At 39.3% G+C, this 17,747-nt stretch overlaps 1 protein-coding gene across 4 annotated transcripts; it reads right to left on the reverse strand.

Moving 5' to 3' along the window:
* Positions 1–118: 118 nt before the first annotated feature.
* Positions 119–16,496, reverse strand: uba3 (ubiquitin-like modifier activating enzyme 3). 4 transcript variants are annotated; one of them, XM_017711388.2, is made up of 18 exons: positions 16,445–16,496; positions 16,234–16,304; positions 14,242–14,356; positions 13,011–13,091; positions 12,243–12,325; positions 11,273–11,353; positions 11,069–11,112; positions 10,154–10,218; positions 8,152–8,307; positions 6,718–6,820; positions 6,453–6,566; positions 5,482–5,535; positions 5,328–5,364; positions 3,303–3,384; positions 2,213–2,313; positions 885–948; positions 667–721; positions 119–579 (listed from the first exon to the last, which is right to left on the reverse strand). In XM_017711388.2, the coding sequence occupies exons 3-18, from the start codon at positions 14,353–14,355 to the stop codon at positions 491–493; spliced, it is 1,323 nt and encodes a 440-aa protein (XP_017566877.1). In that variant the 5' UTR covers position 14,356; positions 16,234–16,304; positions 16,445–16,496; the 3' UTR covers positions 119–490. The 4 variants fall into 4 exon arrangements, with proteins under 4 accessions (XP_017566877.1, XP_017566884.1, XP_017566860.1 ...); XM_017711395.2 differs by having other exon boundaries at positions 16,228–16,304; XM_017711371.1 differs by having other exon boundaries at positions 16,266–16,304; positions 16,445–16,479.
* Positions 16,497–17,747: the final 1,251 nt, after the last annotated feature.

Here is a 17,747-nt window from a genome sequence, read left to right on the forward strand (position 1 = left end):
TCCATTGTGCTCACTAGTGTGTATGTGGGTGTTCCACTGCACAGATGGCTTAAACAGAGGTGAATTTCTCTTGTGGGATTAATAAAATCAATTTAGTGCTTTGAGTCTCATGACCTGGTTACCAAGTTATCATATGCCAGTTTATTATTGTCACCGTGGGGTAAAAAGCTGATAAACATGACTAGTGTAGGAAAGGAAAATCTTAAAACAAGGCATTTATTTAAAATATTTTTTCCCTATATTCAGGTAGCAAATGACAAATTTAAACACATACATTTAAGTAACAAAAAACAAGTGCAGACATAAATAGAAACACAATCTTGAACGTAGGAGTATCTCTAGGAGTGGTGCATGGCATCAAAAGATGGACAAGTGGAAGTATCAGGAATACCACTCAGGTTCCTTCAAATGTTCATGGTCAAACCTGCTCTGCATATTTTTGGCAAGAAGCTGTGACCACGTTTGTACCCTGAAGAGAGAAGCAGACCGCCTATGAGGTAAAGCTGAGCTTGAAGAGAACAGTCTGTGGCGTGGTGACGTCGGCCACTGCCAGCTCCTGTCCATCCACTAACCCCAATTCTGCAAATTAAACATGATGCATGAGACATTAAACAAAAGATACAGAACATGGTTAATGATGTAATTACATCGTGGAACTTTCTTGACCTTTCAGTGTCCTGCCAAGATTCGGACGGGTTCTCTCTTCAATGGAGGCGATGGTCTGTAAACAAACACGGGTTCAATCTTTTAACATATTTAGTTAGCAGAAACAATAAGCTGCTCACAATAACAATCAACATTTATTTGACTGCATTTAATCAAGATTCCATAAAATTAAAATTCTTTGAAAGGGTACCGATTCTTGCATGTGTGATATCACTAACCTGCAAATAAAGAGTCTTATTCCTTCCGTCTAATGTTGTTGTGATGTCGGGAGATTTCATTTGCCTAGAGGAGAGAATGAGCTGAGCTATTAAAGTAGAATTAAAGCAAAAGTACAATAATACAATAAAAAGTGATTTTGTCAATGTGTTTAACCATTTCCAGACCTCTCCTCATAGCAGCGCAGCATCAATTTGTAGAAATAACCCAACACCTGGTTTCTCATCAATGCTTCAATACATTACATCAGGTGTGATGGTGGTGGAATTATGCAAATGGCTGTGATGTCTCTGGGAGCATTGAGAAGAACTTGAAATTCTCATAAGACTACGGTTTTGAAAATGGGAAATTCTTGTTACTTCTTCCTGTTTGTATTTATTTCGATGATATACAGTGAGATCACAAGCACATTATTTAAAACCAATCATATTAAGCACCTGAGACCTCTACACTGTAACTGCACTATATAACTCAACTAAATATAATTTTTTCAGTGTTTAGCGTGTCAATTCTTTGCCTTTATTACAGCTTGTATTCTTCAGGAGACGTGCTCTGTTTTTCAGAGAAATCTGCAGGGATGTTTTTCCACACCTCCAAAATTCAGTCTTAGAAGTTGGTTGCATTTTCAGCTTCTGACAATCCAAGAAATCCCAATCTCAAAGTTAGATTCATCAGTCAACCTCACTCACGAACTCAGAACTGTCCAGTTTCGGTGTTCAAGTGTAATCCTTCACGCAGTAATGGCTTCTCGGCAGCTTGACAGCAAGAGAAAGTTAGACGCTCTCCTCTCTCGCAAAGATAAAAGCTTTGAGTGCTGTTTATCTGATGGGGACGGTTTTGGTGGTCTGTCTTGCGTGGTTGCACTTTTTGTTTTGGAAATTCTTGGTTTTTTTTCACGTTCTCTTTGCTTTCACCATGCAGGCGAATCTCATTATCTTATATCCAATCTTCTAAGAAACCCCATTAGATGTACAGAAATCTGAAGGCAGCTGAGACGCGTTTGGACAGGTGCTTGTGTAAATGTCTGTCTGAAGGGGAACAGTGACCCTGAGATCTCTAGGAACAGATTTTGCTGGGAGAACACAGCTGTAAGTTGTTAGGTTTAAGTTTGGAAGGATGGAAGAGAGAAATGTTTTTGTCCGACGCTGAAAAATGAGTTTGTGTTTAATGTCCACTTTGACTGGAAATTAAATAAACAAAAGGGTGGTCTGTGACTTTTCTACAGTACTGTGTATATATAATCAAACTACATCAACAGTGCTGAAGTGGAAGTGTACTGGCTACACTGGCTAAGTCTGTCTGAAGAAGCAAGCAAGCATTTTTAACTCACAGCGACGTGCTGTCTGTCAAGTAGTTTAGCACTTCCTGCAGTGTAGCTGATGGTGAGAAATGCATGTCTTGAGGGACCTGGCTGCAGGCAGAGCAGTTCTCCTAAACACACAAACACATGGATTTGGATCTAGTTGATTATTTGACTGCACACAGAATCTTGTTACGCCAGAAGAGTTTTGAGAGCAGACTGTTTACCAGCCACTTTTTCAGAACCAGAATCACTACATTTGGATAAAATGTAAATAAGTCTTTGGCACTGGCACTAAACCCATAACCACAATATTTGCATATTAAGGTGAATGAAGTAAAAGTCAAATTACTGAATAACTGATTAACAGTGATAGAAATGAAGCCTTTTTTACATTGGCATATGTAATAAATGGCAACAGTATGAGAGATTATTCTTGTTTTGCATATTTTATTACTCCATTTCCCAAATGATAAACTTCTATTTAATCAGTGATGGCAATTAAAGGGCCCATATCCTACATTTTTAATGTAGTTTATTATTTTCCCATCTGCAGTCATATGTTTTGTTGAAGTGAAAATAGGTTGAGACATCCTTCATAGGGAACATATTTAAATATGCAAATTTTAGCACACAGTTTGTCATAATTTATTTCATATGACCATTTTTCAACCCATCTTTATCCCTTAGAATTAAACAGGCTATTGTTACTGTACCTTTAAGACTGATATGTAAATTACCTCTGCTCGGAGTACAGACTTAACCACTCCTTATAACTTCATCATGAATGGGTGTGGTAAGCTGCTGCAAGCTGAATAGCAAATGCACTGGTTTCAGTGACATCACAAAAACAATGAAATCATATGAGGCTTTTTTGCAGCTTACTTTCCATCTATGGTCTATGTGGATCGAAGGCTACATGTGGTGCATGTTTATATACTACATATGATTTTTATTATTTTTAAGTGAAGAAAATTCAGTTTTCCATCATATAGGCCCTTTAAATCACATGCTTTACTGTACTAAAAATTTCCTGTTAAATATCAAGCTGTGTGTTACTGCTAATTATTCCTAAAAATCCATGAAACAAAGAGCTAAAAGTCACATTTCATCTGCTGACCTTTTTCTCAGCCTCAAAGGTGTAGGTGTACAGTCCATCAACATCATTAAACACCAGGTAGTTGTTCAGGGTACCGTAGGCACTGTCAGCACAGATATAAAGCACTTGTAGGTCATATTCACAAGGTTCCCTACAATTCCAGGGCTCTCTAATTTCACTTTACAACAACAGGACAGCTACTAGAGCAGGGGTCAGCAACATGCGGCTCTTTTACTGCGCTGTTGCAGCTCCACAGCAGAATTAGATTTTATTTAGGTAAAAATAACATAATTCTCCTTTACAGTGAAATAAATCATTATTGATCATTCATCAGTTTTAACGATAAATGGTTATAAACACTGGAGTTAATGTAGAACTGCTAATTCACCCTGAAAGTTGCTATGCAGGCTGCTCACCATAGCAATGCAGAAAACAATCTCACCTAGCTAGTAGCTAAAGAAACGGTAAAGAGAAAGATTTAAGACGGACATTGATGATGTGGAGTCGAATGGACTTATAATCAGTCCACCTGGTTTCCAGATACATTTACCCTGCAACGAGAAACTGTCAAACACTAAAAAAAGTCACAAAGCTGAAGTCATTTCTCATTCAAATTTTCCTGCTCCACCTTAAATGGTGCAGCAGTTACATTTTGGAGCGTCAGGCGCCGTTTAAGGTGGCACGAGAAAGTTCAAACAAGAAGCTGGAGAATGAGAAGCGACTTCAGCCTCGTAAAAAATCGAACGTCGAAAGACATTTTACAAGAAACTGTTCTAATGTTTCCGACCATGCGAGAATAACAGCTACAGCTGAGCTAAAGCTTAAAGCAAAGTAAATGTGTATTTTGGTTAATATAATCATTTTTAGCCGACACCAGTACATCAGCACATTCTGAGACATTCACTATATTGCCAAAAGTATTCGCTCATCTGGCTTCACACGCATATGAAATTGAGTGATATCCCGTTCTTAATCTACAGGGTTTAATATGAGGTCATCCCACCCTTTGCAGCTTCAAGTCTTCTGGGAAGGCTTTCCACAAGGGTTAGGAGTGTGTCTATGGGAATTTCTGACCGTTCTTCCAGAAGCGCATTTGTGAGGTCAGACACTGATGTTGGACGAGAAGGCCTGGCTCACAGTCTCCGCTCTAATCCATCCCAAAGGTGTTCTATGGGGTTGAGGTCAGGACTCTGTGCAGGCCAGTCAAGTTCTTCCACACCAAACTCACTCATCCATGTCTTTATGGACCTGCTTTGTGCACTGTTGCGCAGTCATGTTGGAACAGGAAGGGGCCATCCCCAAACTGTTCCCACAAAGTTGGGAGCATGAAATTTTCATTAAGAGCTTTAAGAGTTCCTCTCGGTGGAACAAAACACCACCACACCATACCAACCCACGATTTTACGTGGCCGACCACTTCGTGGCCGAGTTGCTGTCGTTCCCAATCACTTCCACTTTGTTATAATCCCACTGACAGCTCACTGTGGAATATTTAGTAGTGAGGAAATTTCACGACTGGACTTGCTGCACAGGTGGCGTCCGATCACGGTACCACGCTGGAATTCACTGAGCTCCTGAGAGCGACCCATTCTTTCACTAATGTCTGTAGAAGCAGTCTGCAGGCCTAGGGGCTCGGCTTTATACACCTGTGACCACGGAAGTGACTGGAACTCCTGAATTCAGTGATTTAGATGGATGAGTGAATACTTTTGGCAATATAGTGTATATATAACCAAGATGGTAAAATGGATATTAAAAGTTGTGGCTCCCAAGGTGGTTTGATTTTTGTTGAAAGGACAAAATGGCTCTTCTTACCATTTGGGTTGCCAACCCCTGAACTAGAGCTAGAAGCTACCTAAAACAAAACTATCCTTATATTTCATGCTTTTGTCATAAAAAAACAAATGGGAAAAATTCTCAAATGATGATTCAAGCCTGATGACATTGTAAATTAATAGTACAGCAAAACAGCAGCGAGAACTCCAGACTTCTAGGGCTTAAATTCAGTTTGTCCTACTGACACTGTGTTTAACTAATGTGGCTCACCTGGAGGCGATTTTGAAAACCTCTGTGCCGCAGGCAGCTGAAATGTGAAGGGAGAATAAACAGTGTGATGTGGTTCAGGTTCTTACAGCATCATGTGGAATGAATGAAAGCATGTCTGGGTTCGTGAATGCAGTCCTCAGTCTGTCCCTCTTACCAGCGATGACAGCATTTGTGGAAGCCACAGCAGGGATGATCCTCTTCACGACACCTGCACCATCAAAAAACACTGATTTCTGAGCCTTTCCTTTTCCTTAATTAACTCTTACATAGAATCATGTGCAGAGGTTTTGGTGTCTTTGCACAAACATTTTATTGATTTTCTATGTGACATAATCTACAGAGAACACACTTCTACACATTTTGTTGCACTATTACTGTTGATTTGCTGAATTTAACATGCTGGGGAAAAAAAAACTATACGTGGTCTGTGCAAAAGATTTGGAATTTTTTTATTTTGTATGTTTTTTCTAATACATTAGCTGAAAAGTTATTGTTTTACATCTTTTATTCCTTTATTTCATTAATTATATCTTGTATGTATCCTTATTTTATCTTATTTATTAAGATACTCTGTCAGTCATTTTAACGGTTTATTGACAATATTTTTAAATTTACCACTATGACGATTATTACCTTTTTAGCACTTTACGTCTTCACTTTTCAATCCCTGGTTTGTGTATTGACTCAGCTAAATGAGGGTCTCCCTCAATGTACATGAGTTTCAATAAAGGTTGATTGATTTGACCAAATAAGCAAAAATCTTTGCACTAAAATTAATGGACAATTATCATATTTAAGTCTGTTCTCTGAGCAGGACACGTTAACATATTTTCACTACTTTTCAATCAACAACATGTGTCATTTCACCAGGGATGTTCAAACATTTGCATACAACTGCATATCAACAGCAAAAGCCTAAAATCTGTCATTAAATACTGCCCTAAACTGCATGTTCCGTTTTTCTAACCTAACCGTGCTTTAACCCTTAAACATCCCGTAAACACTTTAACCCCTAAACATCTGGAGTTATCACCACGTGTGCCCAGACTTTTTGCATATGACTGTATACCTGGTCAGGCCTGTATAAATTTAAAGCAATAAAGCCACTCGCTTGTTCTCTCTCACCTTGAGTTAATCTGTAGGTCACCCCTGTGATGTTGAACTGTGCCGCTCTCTCCAAAGATCTCTGGAACACCCACTGGATGTGCTTTGGGTCGTCTCCATCTAGACCTACACCATCTGAGGGCACAGTGCATGTCACTGTTTATCTGTTTGTTTGTTTAACATTCTTTTGATCATACCACACAAACCCTTGGTAACAAACTTAGTCCTTATTCTGAACCGAAAAATGCATGTAAAGCCAAACAGCTAGTATACTTAGTGGACTTACCTCCAAAGGGCTTGTCTTTGGGCCACTGCAGAATGCGGACATACTCGATACAGTGTTCAGGTAGCCGTGGCATTGAAGCTATGGTGCACATGGGGAAGTTTATCTGGAATGAAGAAAATCAAATATATACATTTACTGCTAAAGGCTAAATGTATGCATACGATACGATTTTGCTGTCAAAGAATGAGGTTTTTGTTGTCTGTAGTACATAAAACAGACTCTGAGTTCTTAAGTGATAAGGCTTAATGTAAAACAACTAGAATGTTTTTGTTTTTAAACCACAAAATTCAGACAGATTCTGCTACCCACTCAGTATAACTACTGTAATAAAAGCACACTGGAAAAGCTCCTTACCTACTTAAATTACTTACTGGTGAAATGACATTCTTGATAAATCTGAGCCACCCAAACCTCATTTATCTGTGACTTTATCACATGTTGGGTGGGGATGTACTGATGTATATGTAACAATCCTACAGAAAATACCACTTAAAATGCAAACAGTGCCATTACTACAGCCCAACTGATCCATATTGTTTGGTTAAAAAAATCATTGAATATACTGGTATTACTGGTATTGACAAAAATGTCACAGATAATGTGACAATAATCATGAACATTTTTGGTTGCAGCATCGCCAGGATTTCAATTTGCAATCCTTCAACAACAGATGGAAACCTTAAGCCAGACATAAACTATGATTTTAGAAATTTTGATCTTAAGTGGCAACTCACACTGCATGTTGTTTACAGCCAAAGTCTGTGATTTATGTGCTCATGCTGTACAAAAACGCACAGTCTGATTAACAGCTATAAGGTGGGCGCTCACACTATACACAAAGCACAATCCCTATGAATGGTTCTGTCACCAGACAACTGTCAATGTTGAGGAATTGCGCTACAGCAGCTGTGTTGACTAAATTAAAAGCAGGAAAACAAGATGATGTACACAGGTAAGTGGGGGACCAAATCGGGACTAAAATCGCATAATGTTTGCCTGGTTTTAGACAGCTGTGCCACAGAGGAACCCAATAAGACTTACCTATATCACTGAAGACTTTACTATATCACATCAATACAGACTGAACTTGTAAATCCAAACATAAAAATCTTTTCACGAAAAAGGTTTAAATAACAACAACATGTAAAATTCATCCAAACTTTACCGTCAACATGTGAACAACATAACACAAAACAGATTTTATGAAGAGGTGGTAGGAAAAAAATTCCAGGACTGACTGGGTATTCCTGGTTGTGAGATGTGAGACACCAACCAGAATGTCATGGGTTCAAATCCCAGGACAGAGTGGGTATTCCTGGTGGCCCCCTGGGGCAAGGCCCTACTCTCAGACTGGGAATAGTTAGCCAGTTTCCCCTTTAGGATCAATAGAACATAAAATAAAATCTGCACCATGCATATGAATGTACATTTCACCTGAGGGGGGTACAGCTCCAGAGTGCAGTCGATGCAGGCTGTCATGCCTGGAAGGATGACCCGTGCGTTTCCCTTAAAGCCCTCAGTACCTCCATCTATCAAAGGGATGATGGAGCTGGTGTTCAGAACACCGTCCTCATAGACCAGCAGTGAGAGCTGAAACAGCACAACATTGTAAGTTTAACATCTCTCACTTTTTAACAAACTTCTGCATGGAGCACAATGCAGACGTGTGACCAGGCATGACCCGGTCATTCAAAACCTCCAACCAGCTGATTGTTTTCCATTCTATTCCAACAGCCAAAACAGTTTGGGCATCCCTGGTCAAAACATTACATATATATGTATGTATGTATGTATGTGTGTGTGTGTGTGTGTGTGTGTGTATGTATGTATGTATGTGTGTCATGTTATGTGTGTTATGGTCAGAACATGATAAACACTGGCCAAACAGTGGAACATTTCACACTTCTGTCATGGAACAGTGGAAGAAAGTTTCTGGTGAGCTGTTTTCATTAGCTGGAAAACCACAGATGCAGTTTTTGTAATGGTCATAATTTAAGAAAGAAAAGATTTATTTTTAGTTGTCTGGTGAAGAGTGCTCAGCTATCCCGTTACAAATGCTAAACAAGTGGCCAGCAACAGTGCTAAACTGGTTAGTTTTTTAACAATGTCAACAAACAGCAAACATTTGCTGGCTCAGCACGTCAGCGATGGATCACCCGCCTTACTACATCACTCCTACCATGTCAGAGGAGATCACAGTATTCAAACACCAGCTAGCAGACGTCTGAATTTCTCTATTCTATCGTGGTAGTTTGAGGGGTGAACCGCAATATATCTGACACCAGATAAATGGAGTCCTCCTTTTAGGTATGTTTAAACTGAAAACGGTGCTTTTGTATAGAGTCTGATCTACAGTATCATCGATTTGCCATGTTGTTCGAGTGACGGAGCGCTGCTTCAAGTTAGCCAGCTGATAAAAACAGCTAGCCTGGAAAGATAGCGCTCTCCGGCTTTCCAATGCCTCACAGCTTCCTCAGTTTACTTTCATTTAAGTCAGGGCTGTAACTGCATGAACCCACTTCTTTCTCTCACTTTTGTTTCTTGGGAATGCACTAATACTAAAATATGACTGTCTGAGTGTTGCAACAGCTCTTTAGCAGACGTGATTTAAAGTGAGTTCATTTTAGGTCAGTACAGTCACGCCACTTATCTCGTCACTCACACTTGAGTGATTAAGAGAACAGATCGCCGGTCGCTCCACTCCAACAGGGAATGTGTAACTCCACGTTTCAGTCGTTGCTAAAGACAGTTCACTCATCACCCCTGACTCTCTAATCATGTTGAAAAACTTTCCTTACAGTAGAAAACACCACCGGGGCTTTCGCTAGAACGTGGGAGTGTGAGAATGGTGTATTATATCGAAAATGTATCGAACCCTTCTTATCGCTCTATCGACGAAACGATATATCGCAATAATTATCATTATCGTTTTATCGCCCAGCCCTACTTGTAACTCTAACGAGTCACATGACACCAGGAAGGGACAATAACACAGCTGGGCACAATTTGGACAGATTCACCGTGAGGTGGACTCACTTGTGCTGCCAGCTATTTAGACATTAATGGCTGTGTGTTGAGTTCTTTTCAGAGGGCAGTAAATCTGCACTGCCATACAAGCTGCACACTGACTATTTTAAGTTATATCCGAGTTTCATTTCTATAGTGTTGTCCCATGAAAAGATATAATAAAATATTTGCAGAAATGTGAGGGGTGTCATATCAATAAGATGACACTGTTTCTTCTATCACTGCTTAATATCATCCTTATATGTACAATATTCATTACTTTAACAATGTACAAGTTACTGATATATTACACACACACAGATATATATATATATATATATATATATATATATATATATATATATATATAGATCTCCTTTGAGAATGTATACAGTTTATCTTATCATAGACATGGAAGAGCTACACATACCAGCATTCCATTTATCCATCGTCTGGCAATGACTGAGTCCAGTCCACAAACAATTATGTGAAATTCTGTATTTAAAGAGAAAAAAAAGATCAAACGGTCACCAGAAGCAAACAATGAACATGTCTGATTATGTAAAAACACACATTCATATGTGCGTGTGTACATATGTATGTATTTATACATTCATATACCAGTCAAGCGTAACATTGTGACCACCTCCTTGTTTCTACTCTCACTGTCCACTTTATCAGCTCCACTTACTGTATAGCTTCACTTTGTAGTTCTACAGTTACAGACTGTAGTCCATCTGTTTCTCTGATACTCTGTTACCCTGTTCTTCAGTGGTCAGGACCCCCATGGACCCTAACAGAGCAGGTACTATTTGGGTGGTGGATCATTCTCAGCACTGCAGTAACACTAACTTAGTGGTAGTGTGTTAGTGTGTGCTGGTATGAGTGGATCAGACACAGCAGTGCTGCTGGAGTTTCCTCGCTCTGTCCACTCTATTAGAAACTCCTACCTTCTCGGCCCACCTTGTAGATGTAAAGTCAGAGGCGACAGCTCATCTGCTGCTGCAGTTTGTGTTGGTCATCGTCTGGTCCGTCATCAGTGGTCACAGGACGCTGTTGGATGAATATTTTAGTTGGTGGACGATTCTCAGTCCAGCAGTGACACTGAGGTGTTTAAAAACTCCAGCAGCACTGCTGTGTCTGATCCACTCAAACCAGCGCAACGCACACCAACACACCACCACGTCAGTGTTACTGCAGTGCTGAGAATGATCCACCGCCCAAATAGTACCTGCTCTGTGAGGGTTCATGGGGGTCCTGACCACTGAAGAATAGGGCAAAAGGGTGTGTGTGTGTGTGTGTATATATATAAAAGAACAAAAAGGTAGGGAAACTAAACTCTTACGTCTATAAAACATCTCATCAAGATCCTGGATTTTCTTAAAATGTCTGGACTTGTAGTTAAGGAGTTAAGGAACCAAATTTGAATCATAACAATGCAGCTTTCTTTTAAAGTCTGGACATTCAATTACAAATTTTAAAACCTCCCTAAATGGAAGACGATAGGAAAACATGAAAACAGAAGCACTGTCTCTTTAAAGACGGATACGGAATGACCCTGCATCCTGGAACTCTTCGGTTGATGAAGTCGGCAGCAACCTCTGCTTTCGGTCGACCCACATCTTGAGGCCTTTAGAAACATTAAACAATAACATTTAAATGAATTTCATTTCATTCTGATTTTAATTTTCTACATTTTCAAAATTCAATGTTTTAGATGTAAACAAAGTCATTCAGAGTGGTTTGTTGTGAAATGGTTTGTTGTAGAAAGACTTACAGACTTACAGACTCAGATTTCTTTACAATGCTACTGCTAGGGACCCACAGCGTTGATAGGTGGTGGTAGGGGACAACGGCACAAACATAGCCACTTTATTAACTGTCCAAAACCATTAGTGAACACATACTGTTGACACCTGTGGTAAATAAAATATGTTTTGTTTGTGGACTATTTTGCCTCAACATATTGCATGTGCCACTCCCACATGAATAAACATAAAATATGTAAAAATTACATCTTATCTAAAACTAAGAAAAAACAATGGGCCTCATTCACCAACTGTTCTTAAGAAGATTAAAACCCACTTACACAGTTTTCACAAAGATTCTGACATTCAGCAATGTTTTCTTAGGTAAGAACAGAATCTACACAACTCAGCAGCTTAGAAACACATCATGAATCTCATGTAGACCTTTTTCCAGGATGTTTATCAAGAACAAATTTAGGATGATACTGATGAATGAGGCCCATTGTCTCAGGGATCAGGCAGCATGTTCATAACCATTTTATGGAATAGCTTTCTGTGAGGGAGCTTTTAGAGACGGAAAACTCTTAAGACGTTTGGTTCCTATCACCACCACCATGAATAATTCTGACACAGTACGTTTTTCTAGAATGACGCATCTCACATCAAACCACTCGGAATGACTCTGCTTACATCTTTAATGACTCAAGCGAATAAACAGAAAGTTAAAACATTAGCAATTAAAAGTACAGAAGAAAGTTATTGAATGCTGACCTGAAGAGAAACTGTCTGTTGAGATTAGAAACATCAATTGTGTCCATATCAACCACATGTATGTGACGGAAACCTGACAGGGCCTAAGGGTGGATCAAAACATGACAAAATAGAGGGATAAAGTTAAGTGATACTTTTTTTTGATCCCACAACCAGGGAAATTCCACCTCCGCATTTAACCCATCCGTGAAGTGAAACACCACATACACACTAGTGAACACACACACTAGGGGGCAGTGAGCACACTTGCCCGGAGCGGTGGGCAGCCCTATCCACAGTGCCCGGGGGGCAGTTGGGGGTTAGGTGTCTTGTTCAAGGACACCTCAGTCATGGACTGTCAGCCCTGGGGATCGAACCGGTAACCTTCTGGTCACAGGGCCAGATCCCTAACCTCCAGCCCACGACTGCCCCAAAATATCAATAAATATCAATACACTGAAATTAGTACAAGACAGTTTACTGTAAATGTCACCAAATTGTAAAACAGAGCATTAATTCTTTTTAAGATCAGTGTCTTATACTCACTGATTCCAAACAGATTCAAGTATAGATATTATTTATGTATTTATGGCACTTTATCTTGATGTGTTATGCTTTCACAGATGTCACCTTTTATCAGTGAAGAGGATTCGTACACCTAGTTAGAAATGTGTTTTCACAATGTGACAACAACAACAAAATACTGCTATAGCTGAAAAAAAAACACAAAAAAATTATTTACTTCTCACTTTAACATAAAAATCTAAATAAAATAAAGTCTGATTTTACCAGGTCTTTTAAGAGCTCACAGCCCAGTCCGCCAGCTCCAACGACCAAAATTTTGCACGTATCCAGCAAAAACTGCAGAGACTGAAAGAAGATTGTTTATCATGCAGTCATGATGTGTGAGTCATGCACTCACAATAAATTGTAGAGTCAATTTTAACAAATTTTACTTTACCAAACCATTACTTTCCCAATGTATTACACCACAAAATGATCAGAAAAGTCACAAGAGGTTTACAAGCAGGCAAATGTCATTATATTTGTTCATATTATATTTTAATCAATCGATCAACTTGTATTTAAACTCTGAGCATGACCCCTATTTACAGTGTGGCCAAGCCAAGAGAGAAATTAGATTAAGGGAAAAGAAGAACTTTGTTTTTTATATGGTATGGCATGATGAATCATGCTCAATATGACTAGAGTAAAAAAGGTTGCCTTTAAGCCTACATCAAAAATGTACCGAATTAAAAATCAGAATAGCTCAGGGTGGCGTGGCTAGGAGCCCAATGTCTGAAAGCCTCTAAAATCTTCCTCACAGAATCCTATGACATGAAATTAATATCGCTGCTGTCAGTTTTTTACATTTATGGCATTTGGCTGACGCTCTTATCCAGAGCGACTTACAATTTGATCATTTTACACAGGCAGGCCAAGGCGGTGTTATGAGTCTTGCCCAAGGACTTTTATTGGTATAGTGTAGGGTGCTTGCCCTGGTGGGGATTGAACCCCAGTCTACAGTGTAGAAGGCAGAGGTGTTACCCACTACACTACACTACACTATACCAACCACTACATGACATAATTTGAAAATGTTGTCTTTTACATTGCATGTAAATTTCATGATAAACAGACCAAAAAAAAAAACAGCTTAAAATGACATGGAAAAATGTTGACTTACATTAAAAGGAAAGCATGTTTTTTCCTTCCCCTGTAAAGTTACTATTTCGGAGATACGAGGTTTTGCTCAGACAGCAACAATATGTTACCTGACGCCCAAGACACTGTTTTACAATAATTCTGAGAAAAGAGTTTGGTCACGCAAGTCCTTCTAAGGCAAAATAGTCCCCAGAGATAGACACTGAGTTGAACATATGGGGGAATTTACTTTTAGGAGGGATTGTCCCATTTAAATCCTTTTCAGCCCTGAACTGGTCAACATGCATTTGGAAATAAAGTTCCTAGTAAACTTTGTGCCCTACAAGCATTACTAGGAGTTTGTTTTATTTCCTACCTCTGTGTTGGGCTCAAAGTCAGGATGGGTGAAAGGTCCAGCCCGCTCCAGGAACTTCTTCACATGGTCCCATCTTCCCTGCCAGTCACTGGTGGTCCCGCCATCCACGAGCATACTGTGTATAGAGAGAGAGAGAGATAGAGAGAGAGAGAGAGAGAGAGAGATTAGCTAAACATACCTAAAAGTAAAAGAAATTTCTTGCATACATGTTGACCAGTAAATATATCAAATAGCAAAATTCATCAAATTGATACAAAGATTTTCTGGCTACCCCTCAGACTGAGATCTATATATATATACATACATTGTAAAAATGATACTGTAACATTACAGTAAGTTACTGGCTATGTTGCATTACCTACAAAATAACATACGGTACTAACAGTAAATTATAGTAAAATAACACCTGAGGTTTCCTGTAATGGCTCTGTATTCTGCTGTACACTTACACTGCCAATTCGTAAATAAAAAACTAATCGACTGTATTTTTACATAAACTGTAAAAGTAATACAACTCAATTTTATATAGATGTACAAAAAAACATTTAAAAAACTATCAATGAACATTTTCTATAAGTGTAATTTTAACTTTTGCTTATAATGTCCATAAGCATAGACTAGAATAAAATTAAATATGGAAATACAGATAAACAACAAAATTTTGTCAACACATAAGTACAAGTTGAACAGTCTTACAGACACCGAAACCTGTAAGAAAAGTTTCACATTAAAAACACTTAAAACATCTTTACTGAAACATCAATACCTTTTTAAAACTCATTTCCCATTCAATTCAATATCAGCCTCGGGCATTATTGCAAAAATATTTTAAGACGAGTTGATTTCAAAATTTATAATGAATACAGCGTAAATTACTGAGCAAAATGTGCCAGGACTTCTGCATTTTATGTTTAACACATTATGTTAAGTAACATTTACATTTTACATTTACATTTACGGCATTTGGCTGACGCTCTTATCCAGAGCAACTTGCAGTTTGATCAGTTTACACAGGTAGGCCAAGGTGATGTTAGGAGTCTTGCCCAAGGACTCTTATTGGTATAGTGTAGGGTGTTTGCCCAGGTGTGGGATTGAACCCCAGTCTACAGCGTAGAAGGCAGAGGTGTTACCCACTACACTATCCCACACCACCATTTACATTTATGGCATCTTATCCAGAGCGACTTACAATTTGATCATTTTCCAAGTTCAGCAAATGAATGATAATTTTACATTAAAATGTACAACTGTGTGTTCCTCGTTCTTATTCGCACTTAGAAAAACAACAAAAGCAGGTGACTTGACCAGGGCGGCCTAAACTTTTGCTTACTACTGACTGTATGGCCCAGCAATAGGCCAAACGTTTGACAGCCACACACATTATGACCAAACACAGTGCAAAACTAGCTCACAGGAGTGACCTGTACTTTGCTGGTTAAGGAGCTATTATACTGTTATTATTACTAGTTCAGAACCTCCTTGGTTATGTGGCCGAGTTAAACATTACAATCACAACTAAACAACTACCTTTACATCAAATTCACAGAATAACCAGTACAGAGCCTCTAAGGTGACATGGTGATTGTTTTTGAATAAAGAGTCCACACTAATATACTGAGGCCATGAATTATTATAATGAGGCCTTCATTTACTATCCTAAGGCCACTATTTACTACTCTGTGGCTGAATACCTATATTCAGGCCATGATTTATGAGAAACTGAACTTGTTCCTTCAATATATTAATTTATGGCCTCAATATAGTAACCTGTGAGCTCTATATATGATATATCCTGATGCAGATGAAGCCCACAGTGCATCATTATATACATTATATACAGATTATGACCAGTAATTAACCATTTGTATTCATTTCAATATTAATAAGGTAACTCCTCTGTAAATTCGTTACATCTGAGTATAACTGTGTGGTCTAATTGACATTAAATCAGCATAAAGTAGGTTAAAGAGGTTTGCTGGTTTCTACATTTACGTTCAACAGGATTGATCCTTCACTCCACTGACTTCTCAGTCAGCGCCTCTATCCTGCTCCTCTTCTTCTCCCTAAAGAGAGAGAAGGAAAGGAGGTTCACAAATGCTCCTACTGGCTCAGAATCGCCCTTAACATGGCCTAACGAGCCATGGTGGGAAACAGCGTTAGCAGTCTGTCTCCGTGACTTTTTCTTTAAGGAAATGTCACTTACGGTTCTTCTCTTTCCGCCATGGTCGCATGATCCAAGCAGATACGTGCGGCGAAGTATCGCGAGGCTATGACGTCACATGTAAACAACAGCCTCCTCACGTGTTTTGGCAAAGAAATTAGGGGGATTTCAACATAAAGAAATAAATATTAAATAGTATCCAGATGATGTTAACAGTAACTACTTCTATTTGCTCAGTTACAAGGGCTTTGCTGAGTATTGCTGCGTAAAAAAAGTATGTGTGTGTGTGTGTGTGTGTGTGTGTGTGTGTGTGTGTGTGTGTGTGTGTGTGTGTTCATTCTATAATGTTGGTAACTGGATCTATTCTGCTTTACTGTTTAAACGTCTCGCTTTGGGGCTTAACATTTTATTTTAGACCAGAAGTGCAATATAACAGAAAAGAGCAGAGTAAAGACATTCAGCTTCTGTGCTGGTGGAAGCTGCGGGTACTAAGAAGCTCCGCCACAGATCCGCACAGAGCTCAGTTCTTTTCTACTTCTAAAGCTTTTTGTACTTGGAACCAAACCACCACTTTTACTCGAGTCGTTATTTTAGCAAGCTAACAACGCGTCTAGCAGAGTTTAAGCTGCTCTACCCGTGTCTGACGTCCTCTGCGCTCGTGTGAGGAATGAGGAGCTGCGCGTCCAGCAGAGGGAGTCTCTGTCTTAGAGTAGAGGCGGACAGCTGAGGGAGAATATCTGATAAACATCTGCTTTTAATGATGCAGAGATGTCATGAAACGACATTGTCCATTATGTGATTTCCACGGGCTCTTTCTCTCTCTCTCTCTCTCTCTCTGTCTCTCTCTGCGTGTGATTGTGTATATGAATATGTATACATATACATTTATGTATGTGTGTGTGTGTGTGTGTATCCCTCTCTCCGCTTCTTTCTATCCCTGTATCCCTCTCCCTCCTTCTCACACACTCTCTCTGTCCCTGTATCCCTCTCCATCCTTCTCACACACTCTCTCTCTGTCCCTGTATCCCTCTCCATCCTTCTCACACACTCTCTCTCTGTCCCTGTATCCCTCTCCATCCTTCTCACACACTCTCTCTATCCCTGTATCCCTCTCCCTCCTTCTCACACACTCTCTCTATCCCTGTATCCCTCTCCCTCCTTCTCACACACTCTCTCTATACCTGTATCCTTCTATCTCCTTCTCCCTCTCGCTCGAATGCTCTGCTTTGGCTTTGCCAATATTACATACTTGTCAAGAAACTGCTCCACATATATTGCTGTACTTCAGTCATACAGAAAAACAAAAAGAACACGACTCGTAAAACAGCCGCATAATACCAGGAAC

The sequence above is a fragment of the Pygocentrus nattereri genome, chromosome 21, assembly GCF_015220715.1.
Source record: "Pygocentrus nattereri isolate fPygNat1 chromosome 21, fPygNat1.pri, whole genome shotgun sequence".
Classification (NCBI taxonomy): Eukaryota; Metazoa; Chordata; class Actinopteri; order Characiformes; family Serrasalmidae; genus Pygocentrus; species Pygocentrus nattereri.